The 16,629-nt window shown below is 52.7% G+C and overlaps 1 protein-coding gene across 1 annotated transcript in view; it reads left to right on the top strand.

The window, feature by feature from the left end:
- The window catches only part of CACNA1B (calcium voltage-gated channel subunit alpha1 B), a gene marked incomplete at its 3' end in the record, with an annotated part of 162,821 nt that overhangs the window by 64,408 nt on the left and 81,784 nt on the right, over positions 1-16,629 (top strand). The window contains exons 12-15 of the mRNA XM_064579164.1: positions 3,012-3,124; positions 7,228-7,340; positions 9,657-9,788; positions 10,027-10,099. Coding sequence (XP_064435234.1) covers positions 3,012-3,124; positions 7,228-7,340; positions 9,657-9,788; positions 10,027-10,099 — 431 coding nt within the window. The remainder of the gene's footprint in view (positions 1-3,011; positions 3,125-7,227; positions 7,341-9,656; positions 9,789-10,026; positions 10,100-16,629) is intronic.

Genomic DNA, 16,629 nt, shown 5'->3' on the forward strand with positions numbered 1-16,629 from the left:
TTTGGTGTCTGGGGACTTTGTTTGGGACTGAGGTGAGTACTTTCCTCCATATCCCCTCAGGATAAAGTCTCCTCACCCTTGGGGGTTGGGTGGGGACCAGGGAGGTGGGGCTTCCTCTTGACCCCGCCAACGGTGCGGCTGTTCCTGGGGCTTCCTGGCCAGACCTTTCCTTCCCATGGAAGAAGCTGATGGTGCCCAGTCAGTCTTGTGGTTACTGCTTGTGTCCTGGGGACCTGCCACCCGACTGGGCAGGCAGCAAGCTGCAGGACCTGATCACACATCTGTTGTGTGGGAGCACAGGCCTGGGAGTGCCCAGGTGCTGGGCCAGGCCACAGGCATCCCTGGCCACGCTTCTTCCCCCTTGCTGCTTTGTCTTCTCTGTGGTTCCCTGGGAATTCCTGAATTCATTGTCATTACCTGGGGAAAACGGCTGGCGGGAGAGATGGGTGTATGCTGGGTCTGCACACCTCTGCTCAGTGCCCTGGGCTCTGTCCTTGTCAGCTGGGCTGGAGCTGAGGAAGGCTGATCCAGCCAGGTAAGGCAGGTCTTGCAAGAGGCAGAGGCAGTGGCTGAGGTAGGAGGGGGGTCTCCGCCAGGACTAGCTTCATTGGAGCTCCCCGGGAGGCTCTGCCCTGAGACTGGCCGGCCTGCAGAGAATGGGTTGTGTGCACCTCAGCTGTGTGTCCATCTAGGACCCACCCCCAGTACGCCACCAGAACCCCTGAGACTGAAGCCTAACTGGTGAGGGGGGAAGGAAGGGAAGCAACTGGCTGTAGGGCTTTGTCATCCTCTGAGCCCCCTGGCCTCACAGGACAGGCTTGGCCACCCTGTCCTCCGATTATGATACAGAACACGGATTAAATTCTCTGCCTCTGCCCCCTCCCCCCCGCCTTGGTGTGTGAATGCCCAGAGAGAGGGCTCATCTCTGTCTCTTCTGCAAGTTCAAAGCAGCACCAGCCTGTCAGTTGGACGAATGATTCAGGAGTGAATGAATGGATGCCCTTTCTTGGCCTCAGAGGGGAGGCTGAGCATATGAAGCCAAGGGTGTCTCTCCCGCAGGAGAGTGAAAGGGCAGGCAGGACGCTGGGGGATTCCTGGCTCTGGCTGCTCCCTTTCTCCCAGGAGGTCTTACCGTTGGCAGCTCCTGTGCCGGTTCCTTGCACTGCTCTCACATGGGTCTCCTGGGAGCAAGATCGGTGGCCGGGCAGCTGTAGCTCCAAGGTCTGGCGTGTGGGCAGGGGCACGGCCCATCTTTGTGGGCTCCTCCTCCAGGATCTGAGCTCTTCTTATGGGGTGCCCCACGGCGCAGGGGCAGGTGCCTTTGTGACCCCACGTGGAGAGGCTCTGGGACTGTGCAGGGTGTTGGGGCGTTCGGAGCTGGACTTGGGGGCAGGGCGCCGCCTCCCTACCCCCCTCGGACCTGCGGCTCAGCACAGCCAGGCCCAGGTGCCGGTCATTCAGGCCTGGCTGCAGTGGGTTCTTCTGCCTAGGTCAGTGGGCATCCGTGCCTGGCACCTTGGCCTCTTGGCTTCTCCAGGGAGTCAGCTTTGCCTTCTCATTCCTTATCGCATGCCTAGCTTGGGTGCCTCCATGACTTTTTGGCTGTCTTCAGAGGCCAGGCTTGTTGTGTGAGTTGCTACCAGGAGCTGATTATCCGTGTACTCAAGCCATAGTAGGGGGCTCCCCCCCGAGACCGTGGGCCATACAGGTCGTTGTCTGTGTGGGGCAGTGGGGCTGGTGCCTCTGTTCCTCTGCTCGTGTGCAGTTGGGCTACTGTAGATCTGCCCCCGACTGAGGCTGCTGGGTCTCTGTGGTGGAGTGCATGGTGGAGAGCTGTGCAAGAAAGCAGATGTCAGGGTCCAGAGCTATGTGGTCCCCTCTTCTGTTATCTGTTTTATCAGGAGCTGCTTGAGGTCCAGCTTCCCAACCAGTCCGGATGCCAGAGGCCCCAGGAAGGCTGGGCTAGTGGCCTTCTGGGGACTGGACTCTCTGGAGCTTACCCTCCACTCCTGCTCAGGGCCTGGACCCTCAGGGGCAGGCTCTGCCCTGAGCTCTGAGCCGCTTCGCTGGCTTCTGCTGCTCTGGGGCCAGAGGCCATGGTGCCTGTGGGCCACTGTACAGAATAATGAGCTGATTCCAGCTCAGCACCTGGGGAGGAGGATCAGAGACAGTGACCTTGTTCTGCTTCCTGGACTTCCTGGTTTGACCACTGGCAGAGCCCGCTGCCTCTCTCGCTGTCCGGACGACCTGTTATTTCTCGCTCTGGCTGTGCGTGTTGTTCGGGCCTCGCTAGGGCTTGTGTCTTGTCTGAGTGCCTGGAATTCCCAGCATGGCCCTCAGTTCCAGTGTGGCCTCCCTTTGGTCCTGAGGCCCTTGAGGGTCTGCACTCCCAGTGGCTAGGCAGGAGGGGTCGCCTGCAGGAGGGTGAAGGTGCCCAGGAGCCTCTGTGTGGCTCGTAGAGCCAGGGGGTGGCAAGTGTTGGCGCCTCCTGGGAGCCCCATGCTGGCCGGTCCAGTATTGGGTGGTAGGTGAACACATGAACAAAGTGAAAACCAAACACGGTGATGTGGGGGTTTTGGAAGGGTTTTGGGGAAGTCCTCACGGAGGACGGGGTGATTCTGATGAGGAGGCTGAGGGTCTCCACCATGCTCAGAACATGGGGTGGGGAGCAAGCCTGAAGGCAGAAGAATGGGTCTGAGGCCGTCCTCTGGGGAGTACTGTGTGGCCCCGGAACTCACTCCCGAGCCCAATCCCAGGCCCTCACCTCCCGCAGAGCCTGTCTCTGGGCAGCACCACATTTCAGAGTGGACAGGCATCTCTTTGGGCCCCTCCCGGTCCCAATCCGTTCATTATTCTCCTCCTGAGCTGAGACTTCTGAGCTCAGGGGCCACAGACCAGGCCTGCAGGGCTCAACCCTGGGAGGGCCCAGAGGTCTGGTGTCCTCCAGTCTGGGCTGGAGCCAGGTGGGGGGAGGCTGAGAGCTAATCCCTCTCTTCTCCGGCTTCTCCTAGACTTTGCAGAGTTTGTTTTCCTGGGTCTCTTCCTCACAGAGATGTCCCTGAAGATGTATGGCCTGGGGCCCAGAAGCTACTTCCGGTCCTCATTCAACTGCTTCGACTTTGGGGTAAGTAAGATCTTCATGAGAGGTGCTGGCTGGGGTCCAGGCGGGTCCAGCTGTATCCTTGCTCGAGAGCGCACACAGCCCCCTCCCGGAATGCTGTACCCAGTATGTGCTGTAGGACCCAGGCAGTTGAGCGCCCTGTGACCCTGTGTGGGTCAGGAAGGCTTCCTAGAGACAGGGAGAGGTCTTTGACAAAGGGGCGTCCCATCCTGGTCGGGCCCTGACTTATGGGGTCGTCAGCTGCAGGATACCCTCCTTCCCACTTCTGACCCTCTCCGTGGAATCTGCAGATCAGCTGAAGGTGCCCCCTCTGTGCCTGGTACAGCCGTCTTCCAAATGTGCCCCTGCTCCACAGAGGGCTCAGTGTCCCCAGCAGAGCTCAAGGGGCTGTGATCCTGCTCCCTCACTGTCCTGCAGATCTGGCTCTGGGCAGCTTGGACACATGCTTCAGGGAGGACCTGACAGGGGCGTGATGGTCCAGCCCTTCTCGTGGGGCTGGCCTGGGTCCCTTCACCAACCTCTGTAGGTCAGGGAGGCCTCAAAGGCAGGTGTTCAAGACTCCCTGGGACAAAGCCCTTCCCAGGCCAGCAAGCACACGGACACCTCCCTGGTGCTGAGCCCAGAGCCCAGGGAGGAGCTCTGACCCAGTGGAGGCTCTCAGTGAAAAGTGGCCGTGCCAGCCCTGAGGAAGGTTCACACCTCCGCAGAGTTCTGGTTGTAGGTAGAAGTTCAACTCAAAAATTCAGTGTGACGTTGACTTTTTCTGTCAGTGGAGTTGACGGAACATTGTGTCCGCAGCTCTGTTAAATCCTCACAAGGGCTCCCGCTTTGTAGATGAGTAACTGGAGATGTTGTGTGATTGGCCCAAGGCTGCCCAGGTACTTTGTGGGGGAGGCAGTGTGAACCCAGCAGTCTGGCCCTGGAGAAGCAGGTCTGTGCCACACAATGCTGCCTGATCTCTGGGCGAAGGAGGGGCGGTGGCTGCCCAGGGTGCGCCCTGAGACATGGACACCTGCGGTTCTTCCTGGGATGGCTTCTTGTCCCTTGCCTGCTGAGTCATGAGGAAAGCCTGTGGCTCACACAGGCCGGAGGGACCCCAAAGAGGTTAGCAGATCTCAGAGAATCCTTGATCTTGTAAATGTGATTGTATCTTCTGGTTTGAACTAACTGGATCCCAGGACATGGGAATGATTTGCACATAAGCTAACAAATTATTCCAAAATTTAGCAGCATAAAACAAGTGTGTATTATCTCACAGTTTCTATGGGTCAGGGGTCCAAGGCTGGCTTAACCAGGTGCCTGTGGCCCAGGGTCTCAGGGAAGTCACAGTGCAGCTGACAGCTGGGACGCAGCCATTCCAGCGCTTGATTAGGACAGGAGAATTTGCTTTCAAGCTCATCACATGGCTGTTGATGGGACTTCCAAGCTCACTCATGTGGTTGGTGGCAGGCCTCAGTCCCGGTCACGTGGGTCTCTCCCCAGGCTGCCTGAGTGTCTTCAGGATGTGACAGCTTGTGATCGGAGACAGAGACTGAGAGTACCCAAGACAGAAGCCACAGAAACCCAGGCTCAGAGAGACGACCCATCAGTTCTGCCATATTATATTTGTTAGGAGTGAGTCACTTGGCCCAGCCCACGTTTAACGGGGATGGGAAATATTACCCAGGGACATGAACCCCAGGAGGCAGGGTCACTGGGGGCCGTCTTAGAGGCTGCCTGCCACAGTCTATGCTCTGGTGTAGACCACATCCTTCCTGATGTAAAAGACACCCATGTCCTCCTGCTTCCCCAGCCACCTCCCATTACAGTGGCAGTTCAGAGTCCAGGGCCTTCACGAAACCAGGCCCAGGTAGAGTCACGGCTCCTCAAGGACAGCTGCTCAGTCCCTCCCCACCTGTGGACCCACGGAACTAAAAAGACAAGCTGTCACCTGCACGGTGGCAGGACTGGCATAGATGAACTGCCGTTGGCGTTCTTGTTCAAAGGGGACAGTGGGACACACAAGGGAGTCTGTGGCCCATAGCGGTTCAGGAATCCAGCTGGGAAGAGTTGGGGATCCTGGGATTAGTTCCTAAGGATTGGGAAGCCCTCTGGGCTTTTGGTTTTGGCCTCTGCATCACCTTTCTTGTTCCAGGAAAGATAGCATGTGTTTTCAGCTGGACAGTTTTCTCAGCCTGCTTCCTACCGGTAGGACTTTAGGAATCCAAAGGCTTTTGTCTTGTACCGTCTGTGTCCCTTTCAACCCAAGCTGGTGATGTCTCTGCATAGCTAAGTCTTCCAGTGTGTTATGGGTATGTTGTGAATCTTCCTGGATTCCACTTGAGGAAAGCCCTACCTAAACTCTCGCAACAGGCCCTTCCCTGTGGGGCGTCCATGCTGAGATGGCTGAGGCCAGCGCACGTTAGTGCCCTGGAGGACTTGCTGCTCATCAAGCTGACGTGAGAGGCCGTCTCCGCAGGGACGGGCTCCCACAGTGCCACAGCTGTGTCCTGGCTTCCGCTGTGGACCGTACCATTTCCTAATTTGGCATCCTTGGTTGTCTGGAGAGGCAGCTGACAACCCTTTCCTGTGCCTCTCCCTCTTCCCACGCCGACAGTGGGCGGCAAGAGCACCCCAGGCCGCACCTGCAGACTCTGCTTGGAGATCCCAGAGGCCTCCCCATCCATGCGGCACACTTTCTTCTCTTCACATAGCTGTGGGCAACGGTGTGGCCGAACTTCCTGCCAGTACAGAACAGGACTTCTGCCCCCCTGTCCTTCTGACCCTTATGTGCAGCCTCCGCACCTCCTCGCTGTCCAGAACCCACGGACAGGCTGGGTTCACTGACGTGCTGCTCCATGCCCAGTCTCTGGCTCCAAAGCCACTCCTACATTGGAGAGCACTCCGTTTCTGTCTCCAAAATGTGTATTGTTTTTCTTGGTGGATAACAAATTATCCCACAGTTTAGTGGCTTAAAACAACCATCATTTGTTATCTCTTATGTCAGTGGGTTGGGAGTCAGGTGGGACTTAACTGGGGGCCCCCAGCTCTCGCTCTCCCACAAGGCTGCAGTAACCGCAGGCTCTTTGGGGTGGGGAGCTCACACCCAAGCTCCTGCTTGTGGCCGACAGCCCTCAGTACCTGGTCAGGGGGGCCTCTCCCCAGGCTCCCTCATGTCCTACGTCATGGCAGCTGGGGACCTGCAACAGAGCTGAGAGCACCGAGGAGGAAGCCAGTCTTTGTGACCGAATCTCAGGGGTGACAGCCAATCACTTCTGTCACATTCTGTTTGCTAAAAGTGAGTCACTGGGTCCAACCCATCCTTGAGGGACAAGGCTATACAAGGTTGGGATACCGAGTAGTGGGGATCACTGTGGGCCATCTCAGGGGCCACCTGCGTCATGGACGAATGGGAACAAATTCTGAGGATTAAGGAAAGACAGAGATGCTGGAAGACCAACAGTAAGAACACAGATTTAGGAAACTATGAGCTCCAGCCCCAGACAAACATCTGGATGCTGTGTGCATGCTGTGGAAAATTGGTGGAGGTGCTCAGGGTCACCAACGACAGGTGGTGGCAAGCTTGTCCCATGTGTTGTGCTGCCTGGGATGTACCAGGGGTGCAGCTGTTCGGCTGTCTGGACGTCACAGGACATCAGATGGTCTCTCAGCGATACATCTGTGTTCAGCATGGAGAGATATGCAGAGGATGGCTGTGCATTTGGGGTGACCTGCCAGAGCAGATGTACAGGTTAATGGACCAGCATTAAATGCTACAGGGGTCTCCAGTCATGGCCAGGGCCTCGATCCTGGCACATTCACCGGTTTCTCAGTGCTGTGGGAGAACATTGATGCCAAGCTGATCTGATTTGCAGCTGGCCAGTCAGGAAAGCAGTAGGCCTACGCTCGCTCCACATCCCGTGTCCCCGGGGTGCATCCAGGGTGGGCGTGTTAGGGGGCAGGTGAGCACCGGACGGGTGTGTGCTCCCCGAAGGCTGCAGGAGCTCAGTGTGAGGCGTGTACCGTGTGTTGTGGATGCTTACGGTGTGATCCAGAGGCGCTTCATGCAGAGGTGCAGGTGTGGGATGAGTGGGCCTGTACCTGAGGCTGACGCTGTCCCCGTGCAGGTCATTGTGGGGAGCATCTTTGAAGTGGTCTGGGCTGCCATCAGGCCAGGAGCCTCCTTCGGGATCAGTGTGCTGAGGGCACTCCGGCTGCTGAGGATCTTCAAAGTCACAAAGTGAGTTACCCGTGTGCTCCCGGGTGAAGGCGAGGGGGGAATGCTGGTCACATCTGAGACGGGCCTGCACAGCATGCTTCTTCCCAGGAATTCACGGTGATGGCCTTGAACTCAGATGTCCGGAATCTCTTTTTGTGCTTATACTGGTTTAAATACAAAGGACAGTTATAAAGCACCTGCCCAGCATGACTCTGTCTCGGCCCTGGGGGCCGTATCTACCCTCGGGGGTGTTCCCGATTGGCCCCGATGTTGCCGGCAGGATTCCTGGTTCTCTAGTTAGCTTGCTTCTTGCAGTTTCATACTGTGCCCTCCTTTGAAATCAGCAGTCCCATCTTTCAACTTTCAAAGGGTTACTTTGCTTCATGGTTAACAGAGAAAAAAGAAGTTATCAGATGGAAGTTTTTTTTTATCATCACACCCCCAAGTCCTCCCACCTCCCCTGCAGCCCCACCCCAGGAAGGGAGGGAGGCCTCAACTGACTCTGACCTGACCTGAGCCGGCATGGTTCCTCCGTGGCTCCCATTCCCAGGCCCGCTTTCTCCACCCTGTGCCTGACGCGGCCCCGTTTAAGCTGTGGCAAGAGGGCAGTGACAGGCCTGTGTCTTCTCTTCTATTCCGGTTGGTTCTTTACGTAACCCTGGAAGCCATTTGCACCATTTTGTCTACGAGGGGGCTGAGGCCCAGGGCGGAGGTGTGATGCAGTTACTGAGTGAGTGCTGGTCCTCTCTGCCAGGGTTCTAGTGGTGGGGAGAGGGGGTGCGCCTCACCCATAGCCGTCTCACCCACAGCAAAGCCTGCTCTGTTCTCAGCTGGTCTTAGCTGTGGCCGCACACACACCACAGCGGGGACCTCGCCTACCCTGAATTTTGGACTCCCGTTGCATGAGTGTGTAGCCGCCCACACAGGCTCCAGCATGGATTTCCATGCAGTTCTCCCCAGCAGCCTGGACCATGACAGCTGCAGGACCCAAGGAGCAGAGCTGTCAACAGTGAGCTTGTGCAGGAGGCCCTGGGGTCCAGGTCGCCCCTCCAGTGACCTTTCAGAACCTCACTGATCTCCCCAGGGTAGATGGGAGTACAGCTGGTCTTCTCCAGTCTGTTTTCAGTCCAAACCTGAGACCATTTGAAGACATGATGGTGTCACTGCGGGAGAGTGTGGGGAGAGTCTGGTCTAGCTGAGTCCACAAACACTGCTGGACGTCTCGTGTGGCCACGAGACAGCAGCAGCCAGTCCTCTGTTGCTTCCCCACGCTGTGCTGGTACCTCGCTCCAGGAGGTGACTGCAAGACCTGCCTTCACCTTGGTGGTGGGGCCTGGTGTTTTAGGGGCGCTGCTTCCTTCCAGAAGCCAGGCCACCCCTGTCCTGAGGAGGGCTGGCTTTCCCAGAGTTTTGCAGCCCATCTTCCATGAACCCTCAAGTGCCTTGTAAGAGAATCCATGGAAGATAGGTGAGCCTCTGTGCCATTGGCCCTTGGGAGGACAGGGCCAGGGATGCTCAGTGACTGCTGTCTGTCCTGCCACTCCCACCTGTCCACGGTGATGGAGACACAGAGGTGTGTAGTATGTCTCGAGGTGACTGGAGGGAAAGCCACATGCCCCGACCTCTTCTGGGGAGGAGCTCTCCAGATGCGGACATGGGGTTGGACCCCCAGTCACCCCGTGAGTGAGCTATCAACAGCCGGGCCACCACGGACTTTAGTGGGGCCCGTGTGCCATGGGGTCCAGTTGCATGAGACATGCCCAGAGACATGGTCTCTGCCCTCCAGGAGCGTTTGAAGAGTGTGACGGAGGGGTGGGCATTGTGGGGTGCCAGGGAAATGGTCTCGCAGTGCCGTCGCCCCCGATCCACGCTGTGTCCTGGGCCCTTGCTGAGAGGGGCATTCACACCGGGTTATACATCACGCCTCACAGCCCTGAGGACCGGCTTGATGCAGGCCAGTGGGGCTGATTGTGTTCTGCTCCAGCTCCTTCTCTACTCGTGGTCTGAGCAGAGATGCCTGGAAGCTGCTTGGGTGTTGAGGGGTGGAGAGGGATCGGGCGCCATTCTGCCAGGCAGAGTGACAGGGGCAGGTTCGGGAGATGAGGGTGAGTCCCGCAATGGACACAGGATCTCTGCCGCGCCCCCAGAACCCCCAGTGGAGGATCTGGAACTCTCTGGAGAAGAGCTCTGGCCTCCAGGTGTGGGGCCTTTGGGGTTTAGAAGGCCTCGGAAACCACAGGTGTGACTGGGAGAGCCCTGGAGTGTGGCATCTGCATGCGGGCAGGCGCCTCCGCGTGGGCGCAGCTGGGCGTGGACACACCCCACCTGCCCCGACAGGTACTGGAGCTCCCTGCGGAACCTGGTGGTGTCTCTGCTCAACTCCATGAAGTCCATCATCAGCCTCCTCTTCCTGCTGTTCCTGTTCATCGTGGTCTTCGCTCTGCTGGGCATGCAGCTGTTTGGGGGACAGTAAGTGGGCCCTGGAGGGGGTCGTATGAGGCTGAGGGCCCCACTGGGGAGGCAGAGCTCAGAACAGATGTACTGCTCAGGCCCCCTCCACCTGTCTGCCGCCTGGAGGTCCCCCAGGGGGACAATGGCGCCGAGCACACAGCCCACCCACAGCCTGGGACAGTGTTGCAAGCCGAGGTGCCAGATCCCCTGGCTTCTGGTGGGGCGGCCTCTTTCCAAGACTTCTTGTTCTCCTCAGGTTCAACTTTAAGGATGAGACCCCGACAACGAACTTTGACACTTTCCCCGCGGCCATTCTCACTGTCTTCCAGGTAAGGCTCCTGGCTCTTGGCACACTCCTGGCCTGCTCAGCTCTCCAGGTATGGGGAAGGCAGCCTTCCCTGTCAGCATCTGCACAGCCAGACAGCCACCATTTCAGACAGAACTTTCCAGAAAACAGGAGAGAACAAGTGGGAGATGAGCATAGGGAGGTCTCCAGTCCGTGGGACTCTGTCACCAAGTCTAGAGCCTGGGTCTGGAGGGAAACCGGGTCCCAAGAAGCATGAGTTCCCTGGGGGTTCAACGGTCCTGTGGCCACTGGGCTTCAGGCCGCCACCTTCTCTCCCAGCCCCTAGGACCTGGAGTTACAGCTGTCTTACCCTTTGAGAATAAAACAACAGAGTGCTATCCATGCTTCTCCCTCCTGTTTGTCAGGCCCAGGGGTCCTTCAGTTCTCTTTTGTGTCTGGAGATCACGCCCGCCACGGCTCCTGGGGAAGCTGAGTCCTCTGTGAGGCAAACCTTGTCACTCAGGCGATCTCTGCCCTCTCGGAGGGGTTCCCATTTGAAGACTCTCTTGGTTGAGCAACTGGCCCCCTTGCAGGGCTGTAGCTCCCCGGCACCCCGATGCCCCCCATGACTGGCCTCACCGATAGGATAGTCCAAGTGTTTCTGTCTTATGAAGCCTCCTCGGATGCCATGCCTGCTGTTGAGCAGGTTGGGGTGGGTTGTTGTTTGCCCAGGGTGACTCTTAGGGAAGTCCAACAGGCTCAGCTTAGCCCCTGGCCTCTGGGGCTGCCCTTGGTCTCCAAGTTGGGGCCTCTAGCAGAGGGCGGCCATGACCTTTCCTGTGCAGTGTGATCTGTTCAGTGATGGGAAGGAGCTCCTAGGGCTGCCCTGTGGGACCTTGGAAGTCAGGCAAGGGGAATCGGCGGGAATGTGTTCCAGACACCGCAGTAGGAAGGTGAGTGGAGTCAGGGCAGCAAAGGCATAGGGTTTGTGGCAGAAGGATTGGGGCTGGCAGAGGTCAAGTTGGATGGGCCTTCAGAGCCAGGCCCACAGGCTTCGCCAAAGCAGGGAGGTGACATGATTGACAGAGCTCTGCTTTGTTCTGTCTGTTATAGGAAAGGAGTGGAATGTGGTTGGTTAATGGTGGTGGTGTGGGACAGAGGGGAAGAGGAAGTCAAAGTTAGAGGGAAAAGATGGGTTCTTCTGGTCAGATGATGCTCTGGTTTGGACCTCAGACCCCCCTCTGCTCTGGAACATGGCAATAAGAGAATAAATACACCTAGAAATTAAAAGGATCCAGCCAAGCAGAAAACAAACTGTGGGCTGGAAATGGAACAGTAAGGAGAGATGCAGAGGCCGGGGCACCTGGGATGTGGTCCGGGCGAGGCAGGCGGGCTGGGCATCAGAAGCATCCATGTGTGGCCTGCCTGACTCGTTGCTGGGGAAGGTGTGTGGCCCTTTGAGGAACAGAGGAGCAGAGCTGGGAGAGGGTGACTATGGCTGGGGGAGGCCGAGAAGTTCGCAGGAGCAGATGGCTGGCCAGGCCAGGCTTGCACATTCCATGGATGGTGCTGGGCCGGGGCCTGAGATCCCAGGATGGGAGCTCACTCTTGCTTCTGAACGGGGCTGGAAGGGGTAGGGAGAATGTGTGACCAAGAAGAAAACAACATCAGGTCTGCTCATGGTGAGCAGGCAGACTGAACCATGGTGAAGCTGATCCCACCGAAGAGGGCGGACAACATGTGCAGTCGGAAGGTGAGCTCACTCCAAAAGAAATGGGAATAAGAGAACAATGCAGGTGACTTTGCATCAAATGTGCTTGAGATCTACCCAGTGTTTGAGGAAGAACTTGTAACACATAACACAGAATTATGGAAGAAAATACCCGAGAACCAAGAATAGGTTAATATGAAAAAGAACTAAGTAGAAATCCTAAGAATGAAAAACAGTGCTCTTTAAATAGAAAATTAAAGGGCCAGATATACCGTGGACACGACCTAAGAAAGGATGGGTGAGCTGGAAGATGTGGGGGAACTTGGGGGTGAAGCCCAGCACTGTCCCGGGCGAGTCTTAGAGGGCGTGCACTCGGAGGGCCAAGCAAGAGTAATGTCAAACCTGGATGTGTTGTGATAAAGAGAGAGATTCCCCACAGAAGAATGACAGTCTGACGGCAAGGGTTGGGGAAGGAACTTTGAAATCCTGGGGAACAGCCCCCATGACCCCAGAATGCCGATCCAGAGAGCTGAGGTTCAAGCTCAAGGGGGAGCTGGACACGTTCAAATGCAGATATGGAGAGCTACCAACCCCTGATTGCTGAAAGCACCACAGACGTTTATACATTTAGCAAAGCCAATGATTTAGAAAAAAAAAAAAATAATAACATTACACTAACCCAAGAAGAAATTAAAGACCTGAACTATTTCAGAAATGGAATGATTAAAAATCTGCCTACCCAAGCCACCATGTTCTGGTAATTTTATGAGTGAATTCTACTAAAATTTAAGAAAGACGTTATTCCAATTTTATGCAGATGACTCCAGAGAAGACAAAAAGGAAGGTACCTGGCTGGCTTTAAGAGACTGGAATAACCTTGATAAAACACCATAACTGAACTAATGTGAGTCCACTGCTTGGTGACTCACAGGAAGAGACTACAGCGGGAGGTGGGTTGTTGCACAAAGGAAGCTTTTATTTGCAGTAAATAAAGAGATCACCGGGAATAACTTCCGAAGCCATGACTCCCCATGTGGGGATGAGTGGGTTCCTTTGATTTAGGGCTCAGATGAATATTCAGAAAGGGGAGCTTTGTCAGTGCATATAGAGGTGGGCATAAGGTCACACATGCACACTCAGGAAACATGTCTATACATGCATTGTTCGTATGTCATGCTAATGGGGTTTGTGCTCCCCCGTGGAAGGAGACTTTCATATTAGAATGAGGCAGAGGGAACTGCCCCACACCTACACAGGTGGGAGTCAGTGACTGAGCTCTTCCTGAAAAGACAGGTTAACATTCATGTGAATAAGAGGGGGGGTCAGTGGGGGTCTTAGGTCATGATCACAAATGCAGAGACAGAAGGGAAGTAATATCTAATCAAATTGGATATGCTTGTAAATTAACAAATCATCTTTATGATCAACTTGACTTTATCCTGGAAATGCAAGATGACTTAACATTGGAAAGCCTATTAATGTAATTCATCATCTTAGCCAATTAAGGAAGGAAAACACCGTGTGATCAGAAAAAACATGTGACTCCAGCAAGACCATGGCACAGAGTGAGAGGACAGGAGAAACAAGATCGGGAGATTTGTTCACTGTGGAAGCTGGGTGATGAGAACATGGGGATTCAGTACACTCTATGTATGTCTGAAAATGTGCATAATACATTTTTTCTGAAAAGGTAAGATCACATGATAAAGCCCAACACTCCTTTCAAGTAAAAAGTCTTAGCAGATTATGCTGGTGTCTGTGGTCTGCAGTAGGACAAGAAAATATGGAACACAATTTCTCAGGATTGATAAGGAAAAAAGAATATTCACAGCTAAAATATTTGTATACACAGAAAACTCAAGTGTTGTGATTGCAGATGGTATGGGACAATTTGGTTATCCATAGAGCAAAACATGAAATTGGGTTCCTAATTTGTTCCATATATGAAATCAGTTTGGATAGATTAAGACCTAAATGTGAAGAGCAAATCTGAAATTTTAGGGGGATGTACAGGAGTGTAATGGTACTAACTCAAGGTGGGGAAATCCTTCTTAAGATATAAGAAGCACAGATCGTAAAGGAAAATACTGACAAATTTGACCGTTAAAATAGAAATGACTGTGCATCAAAAGACACCACGAAAAGGTTGAAAAAAATTCATGAACTTGGAGAAGACATTTCCACAGTATTAGAATAACCACTGAAGTGTCCAAGACATATCAAGAACTTCCACAAATCAAAGAGAAAGACAAATAGTATCATAGGGAAAGGCAGAGTGTAAATAAGCATCTCATAGGAGAGGAAGTTGGGCTGACAAATAAACCAGTAAGAACAATTACCAATGTTGCTAGAGATGCAAATTAAACCCAGCATGAGACAACCTCTCCACCTGTCAATTTAGCAGAAGTTAAGAAATCTAATATCAAGTTATAGAGGAGATGTGGAGAAATGAAGATTCTTTTATGCTCTTGGAGGGTTGGTAGAACCACTGTGGGTAGTAATGTCGTAAAACCTAATACCTGGAACTTGTATGGGAGTGGTTCCTGTTGTGGGTCTGTGCTCGGGAAAGTCTTCTGCCCAACTGCACAAGGAGATGCGTGTGAGGCATCACAGCAGCATCACTTATAATAGCAAAAAACTGGGAGTCACCAAAAATGTCCATCGTCACAAGAATGGATAAGAAAAGTGTGTTGTATTATCTGTACAGCATGAATGACCTAGAATTAAATGTGTTAACGTGGATGAATCTTACAAATATAATATTAAGCAAAAAAAAAAAAAAAAGTAAGATTCAGAATAATGCACAACATATGATACTATTTAAATAAGGATGAAAACATGCAAAACAGTGTTGTTTATGGCATCCATGCAGTTAAAGTATAAAAGCTTACATGGGAATGAGAAACACCAGATTCAGGGTGCTGTGCTGCTGGGAGGTGGGCTGGAGGAGTTCTACTCAAGGGGCACCATCTCCCTTTGAATGCTCCCTTTCAAGCCAGGTAGTGGGTACATGGAGGTTTGTTAAAAATTATTCATCTTTCCTTTCTGAATGTGTGAAATAGTACATAATTAAAAAATCAAAGGATACAAAAAGATAAACTAAGTAGAAATCATCAAAAAGAAAGCTGGTATAATAATAACATCAGCCAAAATTCAAGTTAAGGGAAAAAAGCTTTAGTAAAAATAAAGAAGTGCATTACAGAACAACAAAAAGAAGGCAGCAATCATGAACCTGCATGACCTAACAACATGAACTAAAAATATACTGAGCAGGGGCGCCTGAGTGGCTCAGTCAGTTAAGGTGCTGCCTTCGGCCCAGGTCACTGATTCCAGGGTCCTGGGATCGAGCCCCACGTCGGGCTCCCCACTGAGCGGGGAGCCTGCTTCTCCCTCTCCCTCTACCTGCCACTCCCCCTGCTTGTACTCTCCCTCTCTCTCTAAAAAAAAAAAAAAAAAATCCCTGCCCTCAAAAAGCAGGGATTAATTCTAAAATATATATATATATATATATATATATACTGAGCAGCAACTGATAGAAACACGTGGAAGTCCACATCGGTCTATGGAACTCTGCACCCAGCTGACAGCAAACAAAACAGTCATCGTTTGGGACACCTAGGACATTCACAGAAACTGACCACTTGTTAAGTCACCCAGGAAATTCCTACAAATCTTGGAGAATTGTCATCCTACAGAGCACATTCTTGATGTAATGTAAATAAACAAACCATGTGTAAAAAGTTATTTAAAACCTTCGCCAGATTTGAAAGCTGAAGGACTGAGCTAAAGAAGACATCACAATGGACCTTACAAAATACTTAAAAGTGAACAATGACATCAAAACTTATGGAATGACGTGGAAACAATACTTGGAGGAAAATTTATAATCTCAAATGCAGTCATGAAAATAAAAGAAAGACTGGAAATAAACTAGTGATGTACTCATCTTAAAAACCTAGAGAAGAGAACGGGTAAACCAAAGAAAAATTGAAAGCAGGAAAAAATGGTTAATAAGCAGACATTAGTGATACAAAACTAAAACAGCAAGGCAACAAAATCATATAAAGCTTGCTCTCAGGAAGACTCAGACAGACAGCATCGTGGCAAGACTGGCCGAGAGAAAAGGCGCAGAAGAAAAGTATAGCCTGGAAGGGAGGCCTACCTGCATGAAGGGAGAGATCGTTTTAAATCCCCAAGGATATTATGGTCGGAGATTTGAAAACTAAGATGAAAACGCACTGTTACAGGAAAACCTCAAACACATAAATTAGCTCAAGAAGAAATTAAAAACCTGGATAGCTTTCTAACCATTAAAGACAAGGGATCTGTAGAGCTCTTTTCCTGCCCTGGGCCTGGCAGGTATAAGGGGAGTCCTACCAAGTGCATAAAATTCACTTGTGCTGCTGAACACAAGATCAACATACAGAAACGTAGCTTTCCTATGACCTAACCGTTCAATTAGGTAGCTTTCCTATGACCTAACCGTTCAATTAGAAAATTCAATTAAAATGAAATATTTCATTCCAGAGGCAGCAAAAGCTACGAGGCACCCAGAGATCTACAAACAGCATGCAAGACTTTTATGGATGAAATCAGGACTTGTTGTCAAAGGACCCACAGATCTGGGTACACAGGGGGTATATTTATAATGGGGAGTGGCAAAGACATCTGCTCTCCTAATTTAGTCTCTTGGAATTCAGCATATTGATAATGTGGAAGAGTCAACGTCCAAGAACCGTCAAGACGATTCAGGAAGGAGGGGTCTGCCTCACCATGTGTCAAGAGTTTTTACGAAGCAGGAGGATAGTGAGGTATGAAGAGCAGACCAGAGAAGCCAGAAAGGTGGCCAGGCTAGGTCGGAA

The sequence above is a fragment of the Mirounga angustirostris genome, unplaced genomic scaffold (assembly GCF_029215605.1).
Source record: "Mirounga angustirostris isolate CCGP_5_RB_7025 unplaced genomic scaffold, mMirAng1.0.hap1 SCAF_15, whole genome shotgun sequence".
Taxonomy (NCBI): domain Eukaryota; kingdom Metazoa; phylum Chordata; class Mammalia; order Carnivora; family Phocidae; genus Mirounga; species Mirounga angustirostris.